The 23,935-nt window shown below is 36.4% G+C and overlaps 1 protein-coding gene across 12 annotated transcripts in view; it reads right to left on the reverse strand.

The window, feature by feature from the left end:
• The window catches only part of raskol (Ras GTPase-activating protein raskol), a 203,487-nt gene that overhangs the window by 32,397 nt on the left and 147,155 nt on the right, over nucleotides 1–23,935 (reverse strand). For all 12 annotated transcript variants that reach the window (XR_013037964.1, XR_013037965.1, XM_076531012.1 and 9 more), the window contains one exon: nucleotides 1,657–1,751. Coding sequence is in view for 10 of the 12 variants with exons in the window: in XM_076531012.1 (XP_076387127.1) it covers nucleotides 1,657–1,751 (95 nt within the window). In the remaining 2 variants the exon portion in view is untranslated. The remainder of the gene's footprint in view (nucleotides 1–1,656; nucleotides 1,752–23,935) is intronic.

Raw genomic sequence — 23,935 nt, forward strand, 5'->3', positions numbered from 1 at the left:
TGATTCTTTTCGAAACGATTTTATTTCGATGGTGGTTACGATCAATTGCATCGTGATTTTGATCGTTTATGTGTTATTAGATACATTTGCAGGGAAGTAGAATGATAAAACAGGGGTTAACAAGAGATAGTGTTAATGAAACTGTATGTTGAGTTAAATAAATGAGGAGATTAAGAGGTACTGTGTATGAACATGTATGGACACATATGAAAGTGTGTATATTGGTTAATGTATGTATTGCGAATAAATAACATGTATAATATACATATATATGTACAATGTAACATACACGTGTGTAACATACATACACATGTATAACATGTATACCATTCAGTACTACATATGTGTGATATATACACCATACAGTACTACCCATGTATACATGTACATCATATAGTACTATACGTGTATCACATGTACACCCTACAGTACCATATATGTGTAACATGTATGATATGTACATGTATACCATACAGTACTACACATGCATAAAAATGCACCATACAATTCCACACATGTGCAACATACACAGTACATATCCTACATTCATAACCACCTTCAATATCCATAAACAGATTTAAAAAATTGAAATGTACAGAATACAACATTAGAAAGTTTCATATTTTCATGTTGAACAGAAAATAATGAAAAGAATATATTAAAGACCCGGTAATTTGCTTTCAAAAGATAGCGAAGAAATGTAACAAAATGCTATCGTGTCTGGATGCATATTGCAACGTAGCGGAAACGATGAATTCCGAAGAAAGTCAGTCCCCTATCGTCAGCTCGAGGCTCGAGTCAGATCTAATCTGCAAGTCTAATGCAGTTTCGCGTAGCGCTGACAGATTCGTTGAAAGTATTTCCCGTGATAAGGATCTGCCTGCAGATTGCATGCCTGAGATCTCTTCTTCGCCGCGCGAACAACAGAGGCTTAACGTTAATTGCGAGCCAGACACGCGATAAAATAATTACTCAGCCAAGATTGTTCATCAATTAACGCCTATTTTGCAGAGCCGCTCGAAAATTCCTTGCGATCGATCGTAAACGGATGGAATTGTTTAAGCGGAACACTTTATGCAATTTGCTATTCAATTATCAACCTTGTTATATGCAAAACTTCTGTTTGTATGCAAATAATGGGAAATATGTATGGAAATTATATGTAGAGTAATGATTAATATCTTAGGGTGTATGATTAAGACACTTATATACATTTTATGTATGCTCTTTTATGTAAAATATTATGTCATTTGTTTCAAAATTTTGTTAAATTGTAACGTTAATTAAAATTAGAAAAATTGAAAAAAAATATAAAGTTGCGAATAAGAATTATTATATCCACATATGAGGATAAGATAAGATATACAGAGTGTCTCACAACACAACCTACACTAGTTGTGAGACACCCTGTATACACATACATAAACAAGAGTATATATAAGTAGAATAAATTATGCCTAAATTTAACGGCAAATCAAATAACCCCAATCGAAACTTTTGCAAAAAAAAAAAAAATAAAAAGAGACCATTGTTGAACAGCCCCTTAAAACGGTTTCGTTTTCGAACAATAGTCACAGGCTGCATTAGGAGAGATCGCAAATTACAGTCGAATGAAAATTACAGGGAGCCATAGGGTTACAAATGAAATCTACTTACGACGATTCTGTTGGGGGTGACGTCCAAGGGTCGTGCTCCGAGGACAGGGGTGGCCGGTGCGCTACCCCTTCGACAGGCCTTCTCGTAGGACGTGTCTGAAACATACATTTGGAACATTTGCAATTTAGCACACGGTAATTCGATGAGTGGGCGTTTCCGGCCCGTCACTGGGGCGGAGGGGAACAAATGGTTGCGATAATTATTGTATCTCGTTTCGGGTTCGGATGGTAATTGGCAACGGGCCAGGTAAACTGAAACCTTGCTGCTGAAATGATCGTCTGCTTATACCTCTTTCTACATATTACCTTTCGTTAAAATTGACGTACTTCGGGTACGTTTATACGATTTGTCATTTTAATTAAATTGTAATAATTTGTGCATGGTTTTAATTAAGCTGAAATTGTTTGGTTATGATTTTAATTAAGTTCTGATGATTTTGTTGTGACTTTTATTGAGTTGAAGTTATTTGAATGTGATTTTTATTAACATCAAATAATTTAATTATGATTTTTATTAACATAACATGATTTGATTATAATTTTCATTAAGTTAGAATAAATTTAATATGATTTTTATTAACATGAAATGATTTGGTTGTGATTTTGATGAAGTTGAATTAATTTGAATATGATTTTTATTAACATGAAATGATTTCATTATGATTCTGATTAAGTTAAAATAATTTGAATATGATTTTTATTAATTTGAAATAATTTAATCATAATTTTAATTAAGTAAAACTGATTTGTACCTAATTATGACTCAAAATTGAGAAACTACAAATTTAATGTACTGCACCTGAAATATGAATTATGTACATACTCAGAATTTAAAAAATAGTATCTTCATTTTCACCGAAAATGAACCCTAAACTTGAGACATTCAAATAAAACTCGTACATTAAAACAAAAATAATAACTAACTAATTTAACAAGAGTTGCTTCGACAACTGACGAAAATGAAAAATGAAATAAAAATCTGTCAAGCAAAGTATCCATTCATTCAAAAAGCACCTGTAAGTAGCTTAACAGGAAACCGCCAGAGTCCACAACCCTTATCGATACTCAAGAAAGAAAAGAGCTCTGAGATTCTTATGCGAGATTAAAAAAGGGATTTCCGTTTTGCCTGTTCGCATGATTCAAACTCGGTCACGGCATAGTTGACGGAACCTTGTAATTTCAGGAACGACAACGGGTCATTGTGTGGTCCTATAGGCCATTCAGCGCACCATAATGACGATGTTCTAACGAAAACGCGATGGAGATGTTCACAATGTGCAGGTAGCGAGACGGTCAGCTTTATTCCGCTTTGGAATCCGTGAACAGAGGAACTGATTGTTGTAGTATGATTGCTATAGTATAATTGCTACAGTACCGGTATTATGGTACCAATATTATAATACGATACAAGTTACACCTGTTACGCTTTTATGTTCACCAATTTAGGGGTTGACCAGTTATTAGTATAATTCAGGAAAATTTTTGGAACTGCAGATTAATATAATAAATTCAGTTATGTAGTTATTTTATTATATTATATTATTATATTTATAAATACAGTTACTTATATTGCATAATTAAGTTAGGTTGTTCACATCATTTTTTAACATAATTAAGGTAGTTGTTCAATGGCTTGACTGACTTCAAGATTTAATTTAATTGAGATCAGGACAGCAAAAATCAGCTACCACTTCATTGAAAATTTTTAGAATATATATTTTTATGATTGTGGATGCTGTAACAAATTTTGTGATCAATTTTTATAATCACTGACTTTGTACCTTTATTTCTTCAGCATCTGACACTCTACATTTACCTTAAAAAGATGACACGTTAATGTTAAAATGCTTAAATGTAATTTCTATGCAATGAATATTTCATAGGAAAAATTCTGCCGAACTTCAAAAACCATCAATGTCTTCCCTCTGCATGTAATGTATTCATAGAGTTTTCGGTTCCGCCCTCCAAGATGAAAACACTATTAATATTTTAACCCTACTGTCTGGGTGTCTAATGTCTTATGTGATTGATTTATTACTTATTATGTGTATGACTGTCAAAATTATATCCCTGAATACGCAACTTTGTATCTAAATCCACAAAACACAGATCTACAGATCCAGAAGTCGAAATACAATGCCAGTTTAAATCTTGGAAATCGAAAATCGTTAATTTTAGACATAAAGAATCGGTCATTGTAACGCAAACCTCGTGCAAACATTACCAAAAAATCATTTCAGCCTCTCAACAATGAGTTCTCGAACCACAGTATCGCGCAGGGAACACACACCGAGCCCCTCGAATGGAAACAACAATCGCAAACGTTTCGAGTTCCATAACTGATTAATTGAAAAAGTCATTCACAAAGTACCTTTAACGTAGTTCTTTCCATTTAACTCGGGCTAACCACTCGACACGAGCAGCGTTTCAAGCTCTCTCTCCCGCCACGGACGTTTCCGGCAACGGAAATCAACCGAGGGGGAGAAGAAACGAAAGCAGCCCTGTAATTAACGCCCTTGCAAAGCCAACGGGATCCCCAAGACCTTTACTCCCGACCTCTCCTGTTTATGGTCAGCGATTTAAACGCTTCTCTTGGCACAACACAGTCTCGAGTTACTCTGGACCTTCCTTCGTTGTTACATGCTTTCTGACCGGGACAACGGAGATTCCTACCTTTCTTCCTTGCTAATGATCTCTAGCAGAGTCTTTTCTGCACGAGATTCATTTGAGCTTGCTTTACTTTTCTGTTAGAAGTGTATTTAATGCTACGATTAATTTCAAGCTGGGAGAGCAGCGGGAGAACGTTTACTGGGATAGCTTGGCTTGCAATTTCTCTTGCTTTGATACGGGGAGACAAATTGGGATTTCTTTGTGAAATTCGAGGTAGGCGTTTTTTTTTTTGGCGATTGTGGTTTTGAATGATGGTTAGTGGATGGCTGTGATTGGTGTGACGGCTGGTTTTGAGGGAATGTTGGGTAGACATTTGAGTTGGAATTTTGATATAAGTATGTGTGAAATATTTGTGATTTTTCGAACTTTATGTGTTTTTTAAATTAGGAGTTTTTAAGATTGCAAGTTTTTAAATTCTTAAAATTTCTAATCTTGAAATTATGAAGTTCTCAACTTCTCAACATCCTCAGTTCCTAATTTCCTAACTTCCTAATTTCCTAACCTCTTAATTTCCCAACCTCCTAAGATCTTAAATTCTCAAATTCCTAAGTTGTCAAATCTTCAAATCCTCAAAATCCCTTAATTCCAAAGTTCCAAAATTCTTATATCCCCAAGTTCAAAAATTCCCAAATTCCCAAATTCCTAAATCTTCAAATCCCCAAATTCCTAAATCCTCAAATCCCCAAATCCCCAAATCCTCAAATCCCCAAATCCCCAAATCGCCAAATCCACAAATCCCCAAATCCCCAAATCCCTCAATCTCCAAATCTCCAAATTTTCAAATCGCCAAATCCTCAAATCCCCAAATCCCCAAATCCCCAAATCCTTCAATCTCCAAATCCCCAAATCCCCAAATTCCCAAATCCCCAAATCCCCAAATCCCCAAATCCCCAAATCCCCAAATCCCCAAATCCCCAAATCCCCAAATCCCTCAATCTCCAAATCTCCAAATCCCCAAATCCCCACCTCTCCACCTCCCCAAATCCCCACCTCTCCACCTCCCCAAATCCCCAAATACTATCCCCAAATATCAAAAACCCTCAAAAAAGACAATAAACAACAAAATTTCGCAAAGTTTGCAACGATCTCGTTAATTAAGTGCGACCGACCAGCTGACAGTCCGTTTCAGCGGAAATCACGAGTATAATACCGTTAAACGAAAAAACGTTGCCGGTCGCAACCGGCCGATCCAAATGCATGGAAACTAGTCGCTGAACATGTCTCGTACCACGAAACACGAGCGGAAAAAGAAAGACGCACGTGTCGCGACTGAATAGACGCATTCTTCGACGACGACCTGTGACACAAATTCAATGAAGTTCGAGGAAAAATAGCGAACAAAAGGGGCACGACTTCTTGAAACTGTTAACAAGAAGGGAGACGAACAGGAAGTCTTGCTGTTTTTTCTTTCGTTTCTGAATTGAGGACGTTCTTGGGTCACGTGTTACATTCAATTCCGATTTAAAAAACATTTTTTTTTGTTTAACCACAAATATGATCCATGTAATTTGTATTTTAGAGAGGTTGTTACATTAGGGAGATCGTTTTGGCTGTAAGGATATTGCGTGGCTGATATTTTCAATGGAATGACACTATTAATTTTGATTTAATCCTCTTTCATACGTGTTTAAATTATCTTTATTCGAATAACGAATGAAATTGATTGTGTTTAGTTTTCAATCACTTCAGCGATGAATTGATACATGATCGAACAAACTTTCACAAGTGAATTTAATCGTCTTCCTGATTCACTGTATCGATACTTCTATTGACAGTCCGAATAAATTTTAATGAGTGTACCATCAGATTCCTTAGGTTTGATTTACTGTATCAATAATAGTCCTCCGATCAATTCCTGTATCGATGGTACAGGCTCAAGTAAATAACAAGTTTAACCATATTCTTCAATTTTAATTCACTGTATCAATAATACTCTTTCAATCAATAATAATGCTGTAGTCGAATAAATTTTAACAAATAAAGATTTCTCAGGTTCACTCTACCAATACTTCTATCAAACTTATCAATTATAACTGCTACAGTAAACTGTTGTCTCTAAAACTTCGAAATCCCAGAGCTACAAATTTGTTGTCTATCTATTAAGACAGATTGTAACATTCAGATGCAAGATGTTTATAGCCCTACTGACAGAACTATATTCACTTATCGGTGTCTAATCACTGACTGCAATGTTTGCCCAGGGGTTTACAAACTCCAGGAACAATTCTGACCCCGATCGAGCAGCATCATTAATAAACAGCGAGGTTACGTGGTCGCATCGTTAGCGAGAAACGAGCTCCGTCTCGTTTCAATTTCAATTCATTCCGCCGCGAGGTAGTCCGAGCGGAGAGCTCTTTGTGAGCCGCCTTCGTGCTACACTCTCCAAGACCCGGGACAAAAGATGCGTTTTCTCGCTGCACGGGGTCCCGGTGCAGCTGCAACCCGGCGCGTGTATCCGTCACGATGGAAAAGGGTCCACGACCCGCGAACCGGTGCCCTTTCTGCCCGGTCAATTAGCTATTCATGCCCGATTCGCGACGATGTGTTTTCGAGCTGCGAGGGAGTGGCGTGTGCGCCACTCTTTCAGACTTCTTGCTCTTTACGACCGGCTATCTGCTCTTTTGCCACATGAACCTCTAAATCAGCGCTTTTTAACGCTTAATAGCTTGTTTTTTCACGAGTGAGGGTATGAGTGTCAGGCAAGTACAATTTCAAGTGCAGGAGTGGAGTTAAGGAGATACTGATATTTGAGATCTATTGTCTACTTGTGATATCGTTACTGTCACACTATGTTCTCTTCATCTTAATCCATAGGATGATTTGTCAACGTTCTCTAAATTTTACCTGTGCACTTGAGTGCAGGAGTGGATGATGGTTTAAGGAGATCTTGATATTTGAGATCTATTGTCTACTTGTGATATCGTTACTGTCACACTATGTTCTCTTCATCTTAATCCATAGGATGATTTATTAACACTCTCTAAATTTTACCTGGGCACTCAAGTGTAAAATTTATAGTTAGGTTTCGAAGGTATTTTTAGCAGGTTACTATCAGCTAGCAACTCTGAAATTTTCTAGCTGATAACTCTGATAAGTTCTTCCTCTGATTAATTTGAAGTTATTCCTCTATTGTCAATTGCCAGTGTTGTTCATGTAGATCAGTTTCACTATTATGACACATGTATGCATTATGACAGGTATATCACATATGTATAATATGATGCAGTTATGTATAAATATTATGTGTATAATTCATGTGTATAAATGTTATGTGTAACATAGAATAAATGTGGATGTGAGGATATCTGAAGCTGACTGATCAAGTTAAACATATGTCCACTTGATATTTTAAGAGAACACTAAATTTGAGGAGAATTGCTATTTAACAGAATATATAAGAGAATACAATTATTAAGAGACGAAGAGAATATAACAAATATATAAATAAAAAATGTGAAAATAGAAAGGTAAAGGCAAGAGCAGTTTCTTCGTTTGTCCAACGCTGGGCGGTGATCGATGAACGTCAATGATCGCAGCACCCCAGATTCGATCGATTTCTTTCTTTCCACGTTACATTTCCGTTTCCGTTGTTGGAGGTACAATAGGAAAGGGTTCGATTGTCGGCGTTCTACTGTGACCCATTAGCGGGGCGGGTAATAGGAACGGTGGAGAACCTTTTAAAAGAAAATGAAACGGTTGGTGGTCGGGAATTGATACGTCTTGATTGTTCATTGAGCGATTTTTTGTAGCTAGTTAGATCGACGGGTTGTCGGTGGCTGAATACTAGAGATTGATGGCTGTTACGATTACGATACTCGATGTTATAGGCTGACTTACAACCGGCAATTTGGGCTTAATTTGTTTTGCTAGAGGATTTTGTAAGAATTTTAAAACATATTTTAATCGTACATTTAGATATAATATTTCATGGGTAACTAGTAACACTTGTTTAAAGATTAGTAAAAATAAAAGGAAACATTGCATAAATTAATAGCCACTTTAGATTTATTAATCTATTCTACGTGTGACTAGTAAAACTTGTTTAACACGTTCCGTGCCAAGGCATTTTTGCCTGACTTGTCGTTCAGGCCATTTGATATTTTGACTAAAGATCGATATATTATCACACAATATTTCATTATATCATCAATACATAAGTAGTTCTCTTGTTTAGAGCAGTTATCACATCGTGTACCACCGGTGGTACACGTGGCGCTGCGATCAGTTCGAGTGCAAAAGTCAGTCAGTTCGAAACTTTTCGGTTAGTAAAAAATCTGATGCACTCGAATTTGTTGAATAAAAAACGAGAGAAATAAAATAAATTATTTAATAAAAGAAGGAGTAGGTAAATATACGGAGATAACATTTTTTGTTTTTCATTTGTTTCTGTTGGAAAACAAGTTTCTATTATTTACTTCATTATTACTATTATTTTTCTTTTATTATTTTATTTTCATTTCTTGCTATAAAAAAAATGTAAAAAAATTCGGTACTGAAGTAGCAAGACAAAAAACTATAAGAGTAATAACGTTTTGCAGCGATTGCCCGAAAAAGCCGTCTTTATGCCTCCCTTGCTTCAACAAAATGCACCATTAAATGTAATTATTAATTATTGTATATATAACAATTAAATAAACTTATGTGTTTTGTTCTATACTGCATCTTGTATAATGCTTCATTTTTTAGGTAGAAATATAGTTTACAGAATTATATTTGTAATAAAATATATGTTTTCAGCACATTGAATAAATATGACTGCGTGTACCACCGGTGGTACACGTGGCCTGACGATCAAGTTTACCGTGTACCACCGGTGGTACACGTGGCACGGAACGTGTTAAGGATTAATAAAAATAAAAGGAAGAAAGATTACATAAATTAGTAATGAGTTCAAATTTATACATCTATTCAGTATACAAAATGCATCAAACTTCACAAACTACTTCAAAATTCAATTTCAATAAAATTCAATTTTCTGATCATGAATGAAAGATGTAAATATTGCACCTTGTAAATCAACCCAATATCAGATCACGATTACCAATAAATTTATCATTAAATCTTTATACAACAAGATTAAATTCAAGTGCAATTTTATGTTTGATGTTGACTGATGAATGTAGATGTTGGATATGGACTGAAGATGACTGATGATCAATTTAATCTTATTTGTTCATTTGATAGAGAGAGTATGTCAGTCTTTGTGATTTAATTTAAACTGCAAGTTTAGCTCTTCTGTCCTATGATACCTGTCGGATGATTGATAAACGTTACGAGCGTGTGGACTAAAGATCACTTTAGACTTATTAGTTCAGTTGACGCTGAGAATAGGTCAGTCTTTGTGATTTAATTCGGAATGCAAGTTGAATTCTTGTATTGAGTGATTGATTACGTTGTAAGCAGATGTGTTAATAATACAACTGATTAGTGATTGTACAAATTTTTCAGTCTAAAATGTGATACATAAATAAATGTATATTATTGAATTTATGCAATAAATCACAGAGTGCATTTTGAAATAATACCACGATTAAAGGTACATAGTGTATTTTGAAAGTGTTTTATGTGACATGTGGAGTGTTTTATGATATGTGGAGTATAGATGAAAGTAGAGAGTGGATTAATTTGTTGAGTGTGGAATCGAAGGAGAGGCGAGACTCGTAGAATCGTGAACCATTCAGCGTCCACAATGCGCGATTGTGCGGTTTGCAAGGTCGACCTCTTGCATTCCGTCGCATGACGTAATGATACGTTTAGACGCTACCGTCGATTCGATTTTCGTTTGGAACTAGCTCTTATTAGGTTGTTCATAAACGATACGATTGAATGGGATCACCCAACGCGAAACACGCGCTTTCGACAAACCAGCTATTCAAGAGTCACAAGTGCCATAAGTCCTTGATGTGCCTACATGGTAAATTGGGACCATGTAATATGATACATTATTAAAATACTTTGATACTTTACGAACTAGCTTCAAGCTCAAATGCGATGGATCAAAAGAAATCGAAAGAATCGGAAGAAATAAATAAAATGAAAGTGTACAGAAAAAAGAGATGAACATAACTGGTCCAGAAACTGAAAGGGATAGAATTGTAGTGAAATACAGATTTAAACAAGAGGATGTATTTTTTGAATTTGATTAAAGTTCTCAAATAATGGAATAGTTTTAACACAATAAAAATGCAGCTACACGCACCTATAACTCATTTCACCAATAATTGATTATCAGTAAATTAGCTTGTAAAAATCAAATGCTTTGTTGAGTAAAATTTGATATATTCGAAAAGAATAATCATTAATAAAATAGAAGAACAGTAACAGAAATTGTAATTCGCTAAATGAATCAAACTACCATCACTTCCTTAAACCTCCCATTTAAGATTCAATGTCATAATTAAACTGATACAGGAGCGAATAAAACACCGATTTACAAGGCATCGAATGTACCTGAGATATAAAAAAGATTTACAATTTCTTATCTGACTGTTACGCTCGAGAGGCGTGAATAAACCTGCTACTCGTTAACTTCACACATTTACCATCGCATTCTTCGACTTTTCCATAATCCATTCTGTTATCTTTTGCCGACAAAGATGATTCTTAAGACTTAGTTTTTACATTGAACATAATACGCTAAATTTGTGGCGATACAACGCATGGTAATATAACGTGTGGTAATATAACGCGTGGTGATATAACGCGAGTTGATACAACGCGTAGCAAGCTAGCATATAGAATTATTCGACGCGTGGAAATGTAACGCGCAGAGATATTCAACGCGTGGCAATACAACGCGTGGCGATATAACGCGTGAAGATATTCAACAGATGGCAATATAACGCATGGAAATATTCAACGCATGGTGATATATCGCGTAGAGATATTCAATGCGTGGCAATACAACGCGTGGCGATATAACGCGTGAAGATATTCAACGGATGACAATATAACGCGTGGAAATATTCAACGCATGGTGATATATCGCGTAGAGGTATTCAGTGCATGGCAATACAACGCGTGGCGATATAACGCGTGAAAATATTCAACGGATGACAATATAACGCGTGGAAATATTCAACGCATGGTGATATATCGCGTAGAGGTATTCAGTGCGTGGCAATACAACGCGTGGCGATATAACGCGTGAAGATATTCAACGAATGGCAATATAACGCGTGGAAATATTCAACGCATGGTGATATATCGCGTAGAGATATTCAATGCGTCGTAATGCAACGCGTGGCGATATAATGCGTGAAGATATTCAACGAATGGCAATATAACGCGTGGAAATACTCAACGCGCGGTGATATATCGCGTAATAATATTCAACGCGTGACAATATAACGCATAGTGATATAACGAGTAGAGATATCCAACGCGTGGCCATATAACGAATGGAAATATTCATCTCATGGCAATATAACGCATAGAAATATTCAACACCTAACATCATATGACAATTTTAACTAAAATGAAATAAACTTAATACTAAAACACCCACCAAGTCCAATTTAATTAATCTACTTTAATCTCCAAAATCAGAAGATGGCAAAGTATCAAAACTTTTCTGAAACCAGAATCTCGTTCTACCGCAACGTAATTTTGCAGCAAAAAAATCATAAAGAACTGAGACGATGGCGTCCAAAAATTTAGTGGCAGAATTTTCCTTCCACATTCCGCGAATGTTTGGCGAACAACCAAGAATTTCTTTTCTCCATTAAAGAGACACTAGTGTTCCTCGAGACCCGAGGGACAATGCACCAACCGGAGAACAACTCCAGTCTCTCGTAGAATTTCTTTTAATAGATCATCCGGACCCGTCTTCCGACGAGACTCGAGAAAATTTTCTTCTTCCACGGGAAACTCGGAAGGGAAGATTAATGGAACGACGGAAATTCGATAAGAGAACCTCTTCGAAGAAACTTCGGGGAAAACTTTGATCATCCGTCGCTATAAGGCGCAACTTTGAAATACTGTTATTTGATAAGTTGTTTCACGGCGTTTTACAGTCGGGTTATTTGATTTGTGAAATATGCTCGAGTTGGTTCGCTTTAAACTACGACTTTATTAGGTTACTAGTATAACATTTTAAGAACCCTTATTTTAACCCTAGGAAATATTTCATTTTGAAAATAAAAGTCATTGATGTTTTTTTCAGATTTTTAAATTTCTATATTTTTCAAGTTTTTCAACCTTTTCAAATTTTTTAAATACATTTCCAAATTCTTAGATTTTCAAGAATTCTTAGATCTTCAATTATTAAGGAAAAAGCAACTGTAAATATTTATGAATTAATTTACTTTAACTTAGTTTATTATTTCTTTGATTTTAGTACAAACTTGAATTTTTTAATAAGACAAAATTTGTGTTTCTTAAAATTTTTTTGAGACAAAATTGAATTGCAAATTGAAAGAAACCTATTTACCTAAAATGCCCGTTTAATATTTTCTGGGAGTCCACAATTTTCCATTCGTGATTCATCAAAGAACAAAGAAGAGAATCGAGGTAATGTCAGCGCAAGTTGTACGAGTTCTAATTACGAGTGTACGAGTTCTAAGCTCTCCGGATTTATCGTCATCCAGACGCTCGTTATTTAGAAACACCGCGTTTGTGATTGGAGAACCCGCTTCCTGGACAAAATAACACGAAAACCGCAACTTGCTTTTTGTTTCTAGATACTCTTTTTTCCGCTATCGTTATTTTCGCGGGTCACACTGCGGGTCTTGCTTTCAGCAGCAAAGGATTAATTACGCTTTTGATGCCAGCTTGGGGTCAAAGGTGAGCCCCGCTTTTGCGGTATTTCACGAAAAAGCTCAACGCGAACAAGCAACTGACGTTGACGTTGACACTCAAAAAAAAAAATAACGAGAGCGATTTTTAATTATAAATTTATTTGATAGTTATTCTCGTTGAGCTCGAATTTATTTGGTATTTTGATATTCTCATTTGTATCGTTTTCACTTTGTTTGGTCATTTTTTCTTTTAATTATTTTGATACTCTTCGTGTAAAACTATACTGTGCGATGTTTGGTCCTCACACGTCGATCAACTTACAGGACAGTAACCTAAAACTGGACTCGAATGTCCCTTCAGACGAAGGATTTCCGTTCGTTATATAACTGTTCGTTGTTTTTCTGCTCTGGGAACCAGAAGGGATGAAAGGGTTACGTTGCTCCTTCAGGTTATTTGAGAAGCGTTTAACTTTTTACCTTTTTTGCTCTCGTGTGAACACACATGCATACGTATACATATATGGATCCCTTAGGGAGACTCCAAATTTCCAAAATTAGGAATTTAAGAATTCGATACTTCAGGAATTTGGTAGCTCAGAAATCTGGCACTTTAGTGAACCACTTATTAATTCGGTAACTTACTTCGATAATGACTTTGATAATTTAAAAATGTAAGTATACAAAAATTCAATAAATTTAAACACAAAGAAATTATAATTTATTCTATCAAAAAATTGCTTACTCATTACACGTTTACAAAATACTTCGACAAGAAATAAAATTGATAATACACTGATCTACTATAAGCAAACAGTTCAACAGTAGATTTGTCAATAGATCCGCAATGAAAGGGTTTAAAGAAGTGCTCCGATTATAAGAAACAGTATTATTTGCTAATCAAGTTAACACGCCTTAAAATGGAACATCAATATCAGCACGGTATTTGTTCACCCCCCATGTAGAAAGTTCTCTCGCGCGACAGCTCGATGAAACACGAGCGAGTAAAAGCGGACGTTTACGTCGCTCGCGGACAATGCGTGCAGCCGACATAAATTGCGTTTGGTCATCCTTTGCCTATAAATAATTCCACGCCGTGGACAATGGAACGGACAGCTGAGAACAGGCTAAAAAGCGAGGCTGCCAGCTTGCGCGAGCGTTGTCGCGACAGCGATAGCTTTTCGATGAATTCGGACATCGCTGACGTGACGGAACAAAGTGAAATTAATATTGCGCGGAGGGATTTTTAATGCGCGGCGATATAACGCGTGGGGAAGTTTAAGAAATGGCGATATAACATGTGGAGATATTACGACGTGGCAATATATGAGATATTCAGTGTAGAGATATTCAAGGTATGGTGATATGATATGTAGAGATCTCCATGCATGGTGATATATCGCATGGAGATGTTTAACACAAGGAAATAAGAACGCACGGCGATATATCGCGTGGTAATACAACGTGTAGAAATTTAGAGCGTGGCAACACGACGCGTGACAATGCAATGTATGACAATATTCAGCACGTAGCGATATAGCGCGAGAAAATATTAGTGCGTGGCGATATAGCGCGAGGAAATATCAACGCATGGCAATATAGGGCGTGGAGATATTCGATGCGTAGAAATATAAACGCGTGGCGATATAGCGCGTGGCTATATAGCGCGTGGTAATACAATTGGAGAAAATATTCGACGTGTGGTAATATAACGCGTAACAATGCAACGTATGGAGATATTCAGCGCGTGGCGATATAGCGCAAGGAAATATCAGTGAGTGGCGATATAGTGCGAGGAAATATCAACGCATGGCAATATAGCGCGTGGAGGTATTCGATGCGTAGAAATATAAACGCGTGGCAATATAGCGCGTGGTTATACAATGCGTGGCGATATAGCGCGTGGTAATGCAATGCGAGTAAATTCTCGACCTGTGGCAATATAACGCGTGGAGATATTCAACGCGTGGTAATATAATGTGTGGCAATACAACGCGTAGTAATATGACGCTTGGCAATATAACGCGTGGAGATATTCAGCGCGTAGAAATATTTAATTCAATGCATTATAACGCGTATTAAATATTAACCTAGAGCAGTATTAATTCCTGGAGATTCTACCGTGCAGTATTCAACGCATAGTAATATTCAGCACAAAACTGGCTAAAACGTGAAGTTTCCATTTTATACCTCTATTATTGCGATATAAATAACTTTTCGACAGGTCGATGCATCTCTGACACGTACCGAAAAAATAAAGTTAAGAAAGTGCGAAGAAATAAAATTGAGAGGCTACGGGAACAACAAAAATGGTGAGGGTATCGGAAAAATAAAATCAGAAGGGTGCACTCATCGGTGAAAAGTCGAGAGGTTCGACGGGGAAAAAGAGAGAGTGATGTCCCGGAGGGATATCAAAGGCTACCATTCCTAACGCGTTCGATTGATCGATTCACCTTGATTCGAATGTTGTTTTAATTGAAAAATTTAATTGCATCGACGCGGTTGATCGGACTGTTTTGTTCTCTCCTTATAGGATTTTTGTGGATAGAAGAAAAGAAACGAAATTGGGGATAGGAAAGTTTGCTGGTGGATTTAGTTCGTCGATTGGTGATAGAAATATTCAAGTTAAATTGCTTTTCTCGATCGAGATGGAGTTCAATTTGCAAATTCAAATTAGTTACGTGATTTTGTAGGTGACTTTGTAATTTCAGAGTAGTCGGGATTTATTTAGTATCCATTTACAAGTAATTAAAAATGTCCATTTTTCATTATGAGTACTGATAAAATTATTTTTATTTTTACATACAATTTTTTTGTAGGCAATTATCATTTACAACTATGATCCATACAAACTGTGAATTACTAACTGATGATATTACGGTTTTATCACATGCTTTAATCGGAAAGTGTTCAAAAATAATTTCGTTCAATATCTGAAAATTTGCCCCACGAGAAGGTTACATATCACAGAAGAAATTAATACATTTATTTAAAAGTGTTCTTTGTTCAATTCATACTATAACCAAATAATTAAACTGTCAATAACGCGTTAAATTAAATGCTGAACAGAAATAATTAACGTTACACAAAGACCATGAAAAACCAACCTAAAATTGGATTTTCAAAATGACGTTCACATATGGTCATTTGAACAGCGGCAGTCAAAGTGTTAACGATGTTTCATGGTGGACGGACCCCATGAAAGAAAAAAGACCGAGTGCGCATTTTGTTCGTCGTTGCTAATGACCATGGCATTGTGAGCAACCCCGTGGCACTATATAATAAAGCAATAAATTAAACGTACCAACCCCACGCGTCTCGTCGCGTTCTTTTACGAACGTGTTAACAGTCATCATGGGGTTAATGGCGCGTAAATCCCATGAATCGTGGCGGTTTAGCGGTCGACTTCAATAAAAACCAGTCCATCTAGTTGTTCTTGAGTCTCCATCTTTTTCATCACTTGTACTTAGATATTCGATTGACTCGTAAACTTTGATCGACGTATATTGGGCTTTTGATCGGAGGTTATAATCGATATCGAAAAAGAATTTTGTCTTCTGTAATTTTTACGTATGTACTGAAATAAAAATTTAACACTAGTTTTAGATAGGTAGAAATAGGTATATAAGAAATGTCCGTAAGCCTAATGTTAAAAAAGACCAGGAGAATCATTGTAAATAATTTTATTTAATACAGTAAATAATCGAAAAAATTCAGCGAAATAAATTTGGGATCCCGGGACAGCGTTTTTATGAGTCAACGGTAAAAATATGTATGAATTTGCTAGAAAAAAGTGGTGTTGTGCACACATCAATTCAAACAACTTTTGCGTGACAATCGCAGGGACAAGATTCATTGTATTCCAATGGCGAGTATCGATTCGTCTCGGTCAGATTTCCCTCATTTCCTCGGCCAACTGGACATCTTTGATCGAGGCGTGAACCGACTCTCTCATTGTGCAAAGAGCTATAAATTCACGGGCTTTATTTGCAGCGGATCGATCGCCATTAGAAATCACTTTTTCCGTACACGCGTGAGAGTGCGATTCTATGCAGAACAAGGGGACGATCATTTGTCAAACGAACGTCAAACAACGTGCACGAAATTCGGCCGAGTTTTACGAAACGAGCGAGCCTCGTGAATAGTAAGCGTGGAGTCACGGCTAGGTGATTAATTATTTAAGAATACATTTATTACGTCGGACGTTTCTGCGATGTTAAAGCAGATGGAGATTCTGCCGGAGATTGAATGCTCCACATTTGGTTTGATTAGGAACTCGAGTGGAGGGCTAATAATAGAAAGTTTTTGCATTTCATGAATCGAAATTTGTTGGTTTTTACGTTTTCACGAAGCTTGCATTTATCAAATTTTTGAACTTCTGAATTCTCAGATTTTTAGATTTCTTGGTTTAAATTTATCAAATTTCAAATTTCTTGAATTTCACAAATTTATATCCTCATACAACACGTGGCAATACAAGGCGTGGCGATATAACGCGTGGAGATATTCAATGCGTGGCGATACAACGCGCGAGGATGTTTAATATATGGCGATATAACGCGTGGTGATTTAACGCATAGAAATATTCAATGCGTGGTGATATAACGCGTGGGGATTTAACGCGTAGAAATATTCACCGCGTGGCGATATAACGCGTGGTAATTTAACGCATAGAAATATTCAACGCGTGGTGATTTAATGCGTAGAAATATTCAATGCGTGGTGATATAACGCGTGGTAATTTAACGCGTAGAAATATTCGACGCGTGGCGATATAACGCGTGGTAATTTAACGCATAGAAATATTCAACGCGTGGCGATATAACGCGTGGTAATTTAACGCGTAGAAATATTCAACGCGTGGCGATATAACGCGTAGAAATATTCAACGTATGGCAATATAACGCGTGGCAATTTAACGCATAGAAATATTCAACGCATGGTGATATAACGAGTGCCGACATAACGCGTTGAAATATTCAATGCATAGTGATATAACCCAAAAAAAATACTCAATGCATGGCCATATAATAAGTGGTGATATAACGCATGGTAATACATAGCATGGAAACATACAACGCATGCTGACATGACACGCGGAGATATTGAGCGCGCGGTAATATTTAATTTAATTTCCGGTACATACGCGTGCACATTAACACTACGCATTAGCGCGTTATGCACTTTCGAATTCAAATCGAGCGAGAACGGGAAAAACTCGTTCGCAGAAACTCGAACGCGTTCCCGGAACTTTCTTCGTGTAAATCAAGACGGACCATAAATAACATCGAGCTGATTTATGGGGTGTAGGTGCTGTTGCACCATAGCCGAACACTTTGCAAAGAATATATATTTATGTGAGTAATTTTAAATTTTAGGAGTGTTTATCAAGTGTTTATTATTACAGGTGTTTCCTGTTTAGAAATTTCTGAATCGAGTCTCTAAATTCATGTATCTTTGGATATGTTCGAACTGTTAAATATCCGAATTTTTAAGTTTGAAAATATTGTAACAGTACAGAGGTTGCTAAATCCTTCAATTTCTGTATTTTTTAGATTCCTAAGCATTCCCAAATTCTCAGATTCCTAAATATCCAAATTTCCAAATTCCCAGAGTGTGGCAGTATAATGCGTGGCGATATAACGCGAGGAAATGTCAACGCATGGCAATATAGTGCGTGGAGATGTTCAACGTGTAAAAATATAAACGCATGGCAATATAGCGTGTGGCAATGCAATGCGTGGCGATATAGCGCGTGGAAATATATTGCGTGGCGATACAACGCGTAGCGATACAACGTGTGGCGATACAACGTGTGGCGATACAACGTGTGGCGATACAACGCGTGGCGATACAACGCATGGCAATACAACGCGTGGAAATATAACGCGTGGCAATACAATGCGTGGCGATATAGCGAGTGGCAATACAACGCGTGGAAATATAATGCGTGGCGATATAACGCGTAGCGATACAACGTGTGGCGATACAACGCGTGACGATACCACGCATGGCAATATAACGCGTGGAAATACATCGCGTGGCAATACAACGCGTGGAAATACAACGCGTGGCAATACAATGCGTGGCGATATAGTAAGTGGAGATACAACGAGTGGCAATGCAACGCGTGGCAATAAACCTCGTGGAAATACAACGCGTGGCAATACAATGCGTGGCGATATAGCAAGTGGTAATAGAACGCGTGGCGCGTTTCTAAACCACCGAATCCTTCTTCACTCCTCAAAATTCCAAATTTGTATGAAAATTCCCAAAATTTCCCAAATTCCAAAATCTCCAGTTACCCGAATTTCTCTCATAACTCCTCCATAAATTTAATAATTTATCAGCAGAAAATGTTCCCCAGGGAGTCACACAGAGTTCTCGAAGGACTAAACGAGCAAAAGACGGGTCTTCAAAGAGACGACAAGATAGACAGAAACCGTGTCGAGGGAGCAGATGTTACTCCCTTTCGTTTCTGCGTGAATCTTTGCCGCCTCTGTCGCGCTTCCCGTCAGATCATTTCTATTTTAATAAAGCCATCCCTTCTTCATGATACGCCAGTCAGTCACTGATTTCCGTTTCGATGACACAGGAGCAAGGGAACATCACTCCGTTACTCTTTCTTTCCCTCTTGATTCGCGATCGAAACTCTTTGAAATGCACTGCAATTTTCGAGCAGAGAGATGACTTTTGCTGGGGAATAAAAATGAACTGTTCTCTGATCTTTGGTATGGAAATTTAAAAAGTGGAATTTTAATGTGGTTGAAGTTTCAAGTTTGAGAAATTTGAATATGCGGATTACGAATAATTATATAATGAGAGTTGTAGAAAAAAATGTAGAACTTTCATAAATTTGAAAAAGACAATTGCAAATTTTATCAAGAATTGCAAAGATGGAAAATTTGGAAAATTAAAAATATTTACAGGAAACAGGAACATCTGAAATCAGCATCATGCAATCAACATAGCAATTCACAAATTAAAGAACCTTGACAAACAGAGAATTGCAAGAGTGACAATTAGAAAACTTGTAAATATAGAACGTCCCATAAGAAACTTGAAGATTTGTAGAATTGCAAATCACATAACCTCAAAAGTGTAAAAATTTGAAAACTTGCAATCTTCATCCATTTCCTAAAGCAAGCCTTACATCCGACAAGCCTTACTACACATGATCCCATTTCCAAAACTTAAATATAAAAAATTAATAAAATTCCAACAGCGATCACCATGCAAACGGGTTTCCATCGTAAAGGGCAAAAATGTCCCCGTAAAACCGAGCTTCCCGTTCGACAACTCTGTCGTTGGTTATCTTTCGGTTTCTTCTGTCCTATTGCCATTGGAGGATATATACCGCGGCGAAGGTGTCCCTTAAGGTTATGCAAAGCGGCTTTCGGTGGTCCGCGCTTATCGAAAGCATGCATCTTCATCGATAATTCCACGATTTTCACGGCAATGCGATGTTCAATGCCGTATTACGAACGGTAGAATCTTGGAATCGATGAAAAGCCGAACGTTTATCGGAGGTATCGTCGTGGGGGTCAAACGGTTAGGTTTTTCAGCTCTTTTTCGCGGAATGCACGCGAATTTTCTGCGACCCTGTTCACGTGCAACAGGCTGCTATTGACGATACGGTAGGTCAGTCACGTTATGCAAAGAGCGTGGGATCGACTATATGCGTCCTGGCTGCTAGAATGACCAACTTGCCTCGAGAGTGCACGCTAAACAGGAATTTAGTGTTATGAAAAAAATTTATTACGATCGTTCAACCTTACTCTTATTTTTTACAAATTTTTTTTTCGACGTATTCTTTGTTGCCTCGTCAACTATCATTGACGCTTTATGCATGCTAAATAGTTTTTTTATATCTGAATTTGCACATGTACTTGATGCTTTTTATATTTTAATATGTATATGCATGTGTTTCTTTTATTTTGATATGTGCACATATGTAACATGTTTTTTATTTTCATATGTGAACATATGTAATATTTTTTTTATTTTGATATGTGCATGTGACGCTTATTTTATTTTAATATACATGCATACATTGACATATATTGTACGTTACTTTCATATGTATATGCATATGATATTTCATTTATTTTACACCTACACATATGTGACATGTATTTCATTTTAATACCTGCATGGTAGTGAAATTTATTCAAGTATACAAACATGTGATGTTTCTCATATTTTAATAAGTACACATATGTGACATTTCTTTCATTTTTATATGTGCATATATGTGACATACATATTAGTTAAAAATGTACATGGACGTGACATATATGTTGCTTTCATATGCACATATATGTGACACATATGTTACTTTCATATGTACATGCATTGTACATGTTAGTTTAACAGGTACATGTATGTAACATACATGTTACTTGAACATGTACATGCACGTGACATTCAATTTATTTTAATACGTGCACGTACGTGACATTTCATATTTTCATATGCATCCGCATTACGTAACATTTTATATCATGTACCTGTACGTGACAATTCTCACATTATTACGTGACGTATGACATCCCACATGTTACAATATACATATGTATATTTCTGTAAATTTTAATATATGACACTCTTATTTAATACAAAGACAAATTAAAAATAAACTACAGTTATATCAATAAAGTGCTCTTTTGTTTTTACAAATTGATTAAAATTAAAGAGCTAAAAGAGAGATACTAATTACTGAAACATATGCATACTTTCAGTAACCCGTTATTGAAATATTATATCAATTAAAAAATTTGTATAAAAAGTTAAAAGATTGATGTTACATAGATTATATTAAATGCAGTATGTCGGTAACTGAATGTCTGGCTACAAACAAGGTAACAACATATATTAACGTTATAAACGAGTGTCTTAATTATACTTACAAGAAATGTGTTGGGAGAACAGAGGATTTTAACGGATTATTGCTCGATGAATACATGGCACACATATTCGCGAGTACTCAATTATCGTGTCGAAGCAGTCGATTAATAAGGAGAGATTTTACTGACCTCGTTCCCTTCCGGATCGCTAATGAATATTAATTAGTCGATTAAAATTCAAATACGCAGCCATCGATTGTACACTCGTTGCTTTGCTTAATTGCTATTGAGAATGATCCCCTTTTATATAATCGCTTTCTATGCCGAACTGCCTTTCTAAATTAAATACAAGTCAAACATTGAACGTGCAATAAGCTAATCGAATTAATCCGATCAATGCGTTACCCGATATAGATACCTTTCCATTTCTTCCTGCTTGCTTTTGTTCGCTGCTCATGTGCCGTATTTCCTCATATTTCATTTCATTTTTGCTATTCTTTAGCAGTAATATTCATAGTTTAATTTTAATCATTTTTTCAAATTTTCTCAAGTTTTCAAGTTTTCAAGTTTTCAAATTTTCAATCGCCGAAATTTCCACTCTTCCAAATTCGAAATTTCCACTCTCCCAAATTCCAAATTTCCAAATTTTCATTCACTGAAATTTCCACTCTCTCGAATTCCAAATTTCCAAATTTCCACTCTTTCAAATTCCAAATTTCCAAATTTCCATTCTCCCAAATTTTCAATCACTGAAATTTCCACTCTCCCAAATTCCAAATTTCCAAATTTTCATTCACTGAAATTTCCACTCTCTCGAATTCCAAATTTCCAAATTTTCACTCTTTCAAATTCCAAATTTCCAAATTTTCATTCTCCCAAATTTTCAATCACTGAAATTTCCACTCTCCCAAATTCCAAACTTCCAAATTTTCAGTCACTGAAATTTCCACTCTACCAAATTCCAAAATTTCCAATTTTCAATCACCGAAATTTCCACTCTCCCGAATTCCTAAATCTCCAAAGATTCAATCACCGAAATTTCCACTCTCCCAAATTCCCAATCCCCCAATACTAAATTTCCAAATCATCAAACCTCCAAATTCTCACGTCCACAAATTCCTTATAATTCCTCAGTAATTCCTATAATTCCTCACAGTCGACATCTCCAAATCTTCCAAATCCCAAAATTCCTAAATCTGCAAATTCTCCAAATTCGCAATATCCACCATTACCAGCATCATCCCAACAAACATCACCCACAATCACCTACATCCACCTTATCTTGTATTTATTAAATACCCAATCATCTACATACGATATTATTATTCGATACCCAGGTATAAAAACAACATAAAAGTTTTTAAAGCACAGAAGAGAATAAGCGAGGAGTCATCTCGTGGTATACGAGGCACAACTCTAATTGAATCGAAAGGCGGCCTTGTACCCAGAAACGAAGAACCGTGCACCCCGTGTCCCCGGGGAACACGATCCAACGATATTTCACGGCGACTTCTCTCTGCAGAGGATGCAACCGTGCTCGAGGAACTGGTTCCCTTCGAATAATTATTCCCTTCCAGGTAAACAGGCTTTATCTCTCGATGTGGGTCCCGCGAGCGACTTCGAGCGTGTCAGCCCATCTCGAGATCGTCTTCACCATCGACACGCTTCCTCGTGTCGATTACTTTTTTTGTTCTACTTCCAGGTAACGTTGGTCACGATTAACGTTAGTCACATTTTTCGGTATTAATATTGTACTAACTGTTTCGAGATTGAAGGTTCATGGAGATTTTAGGTTCATGGAGAGCTCATATGTATGTACGTGTGAGCTTGATATGTTAGATAGGTAATTTTGAATATGTTGAAAAATAAAACAGGAAGGTTTTTGTATTGAGTCTATTTTTATATTAAATCCCTTTTGTATTAAGTCTCATATGTTGTATATATAAGACATTGTTGTATAACATATGACAAATTGTTACACATATGTTATATCTTTCATGTGGATATGTCTGGTAATTTTGAATATGTT

Source organism: Megachile rotundata, chromosome 4 (genome assembly GCF_050947335.1).
Source record: "Megachile rotundata isolate GNS110a chromosome 4, iyMegRotu1, whole genome shotgun sequence".
NCBI lineage: Eukaryota > Metazoa > Arthropoda > Insecta > Hymenoptera > Megachilidae > Megachile > Megachile rotundata.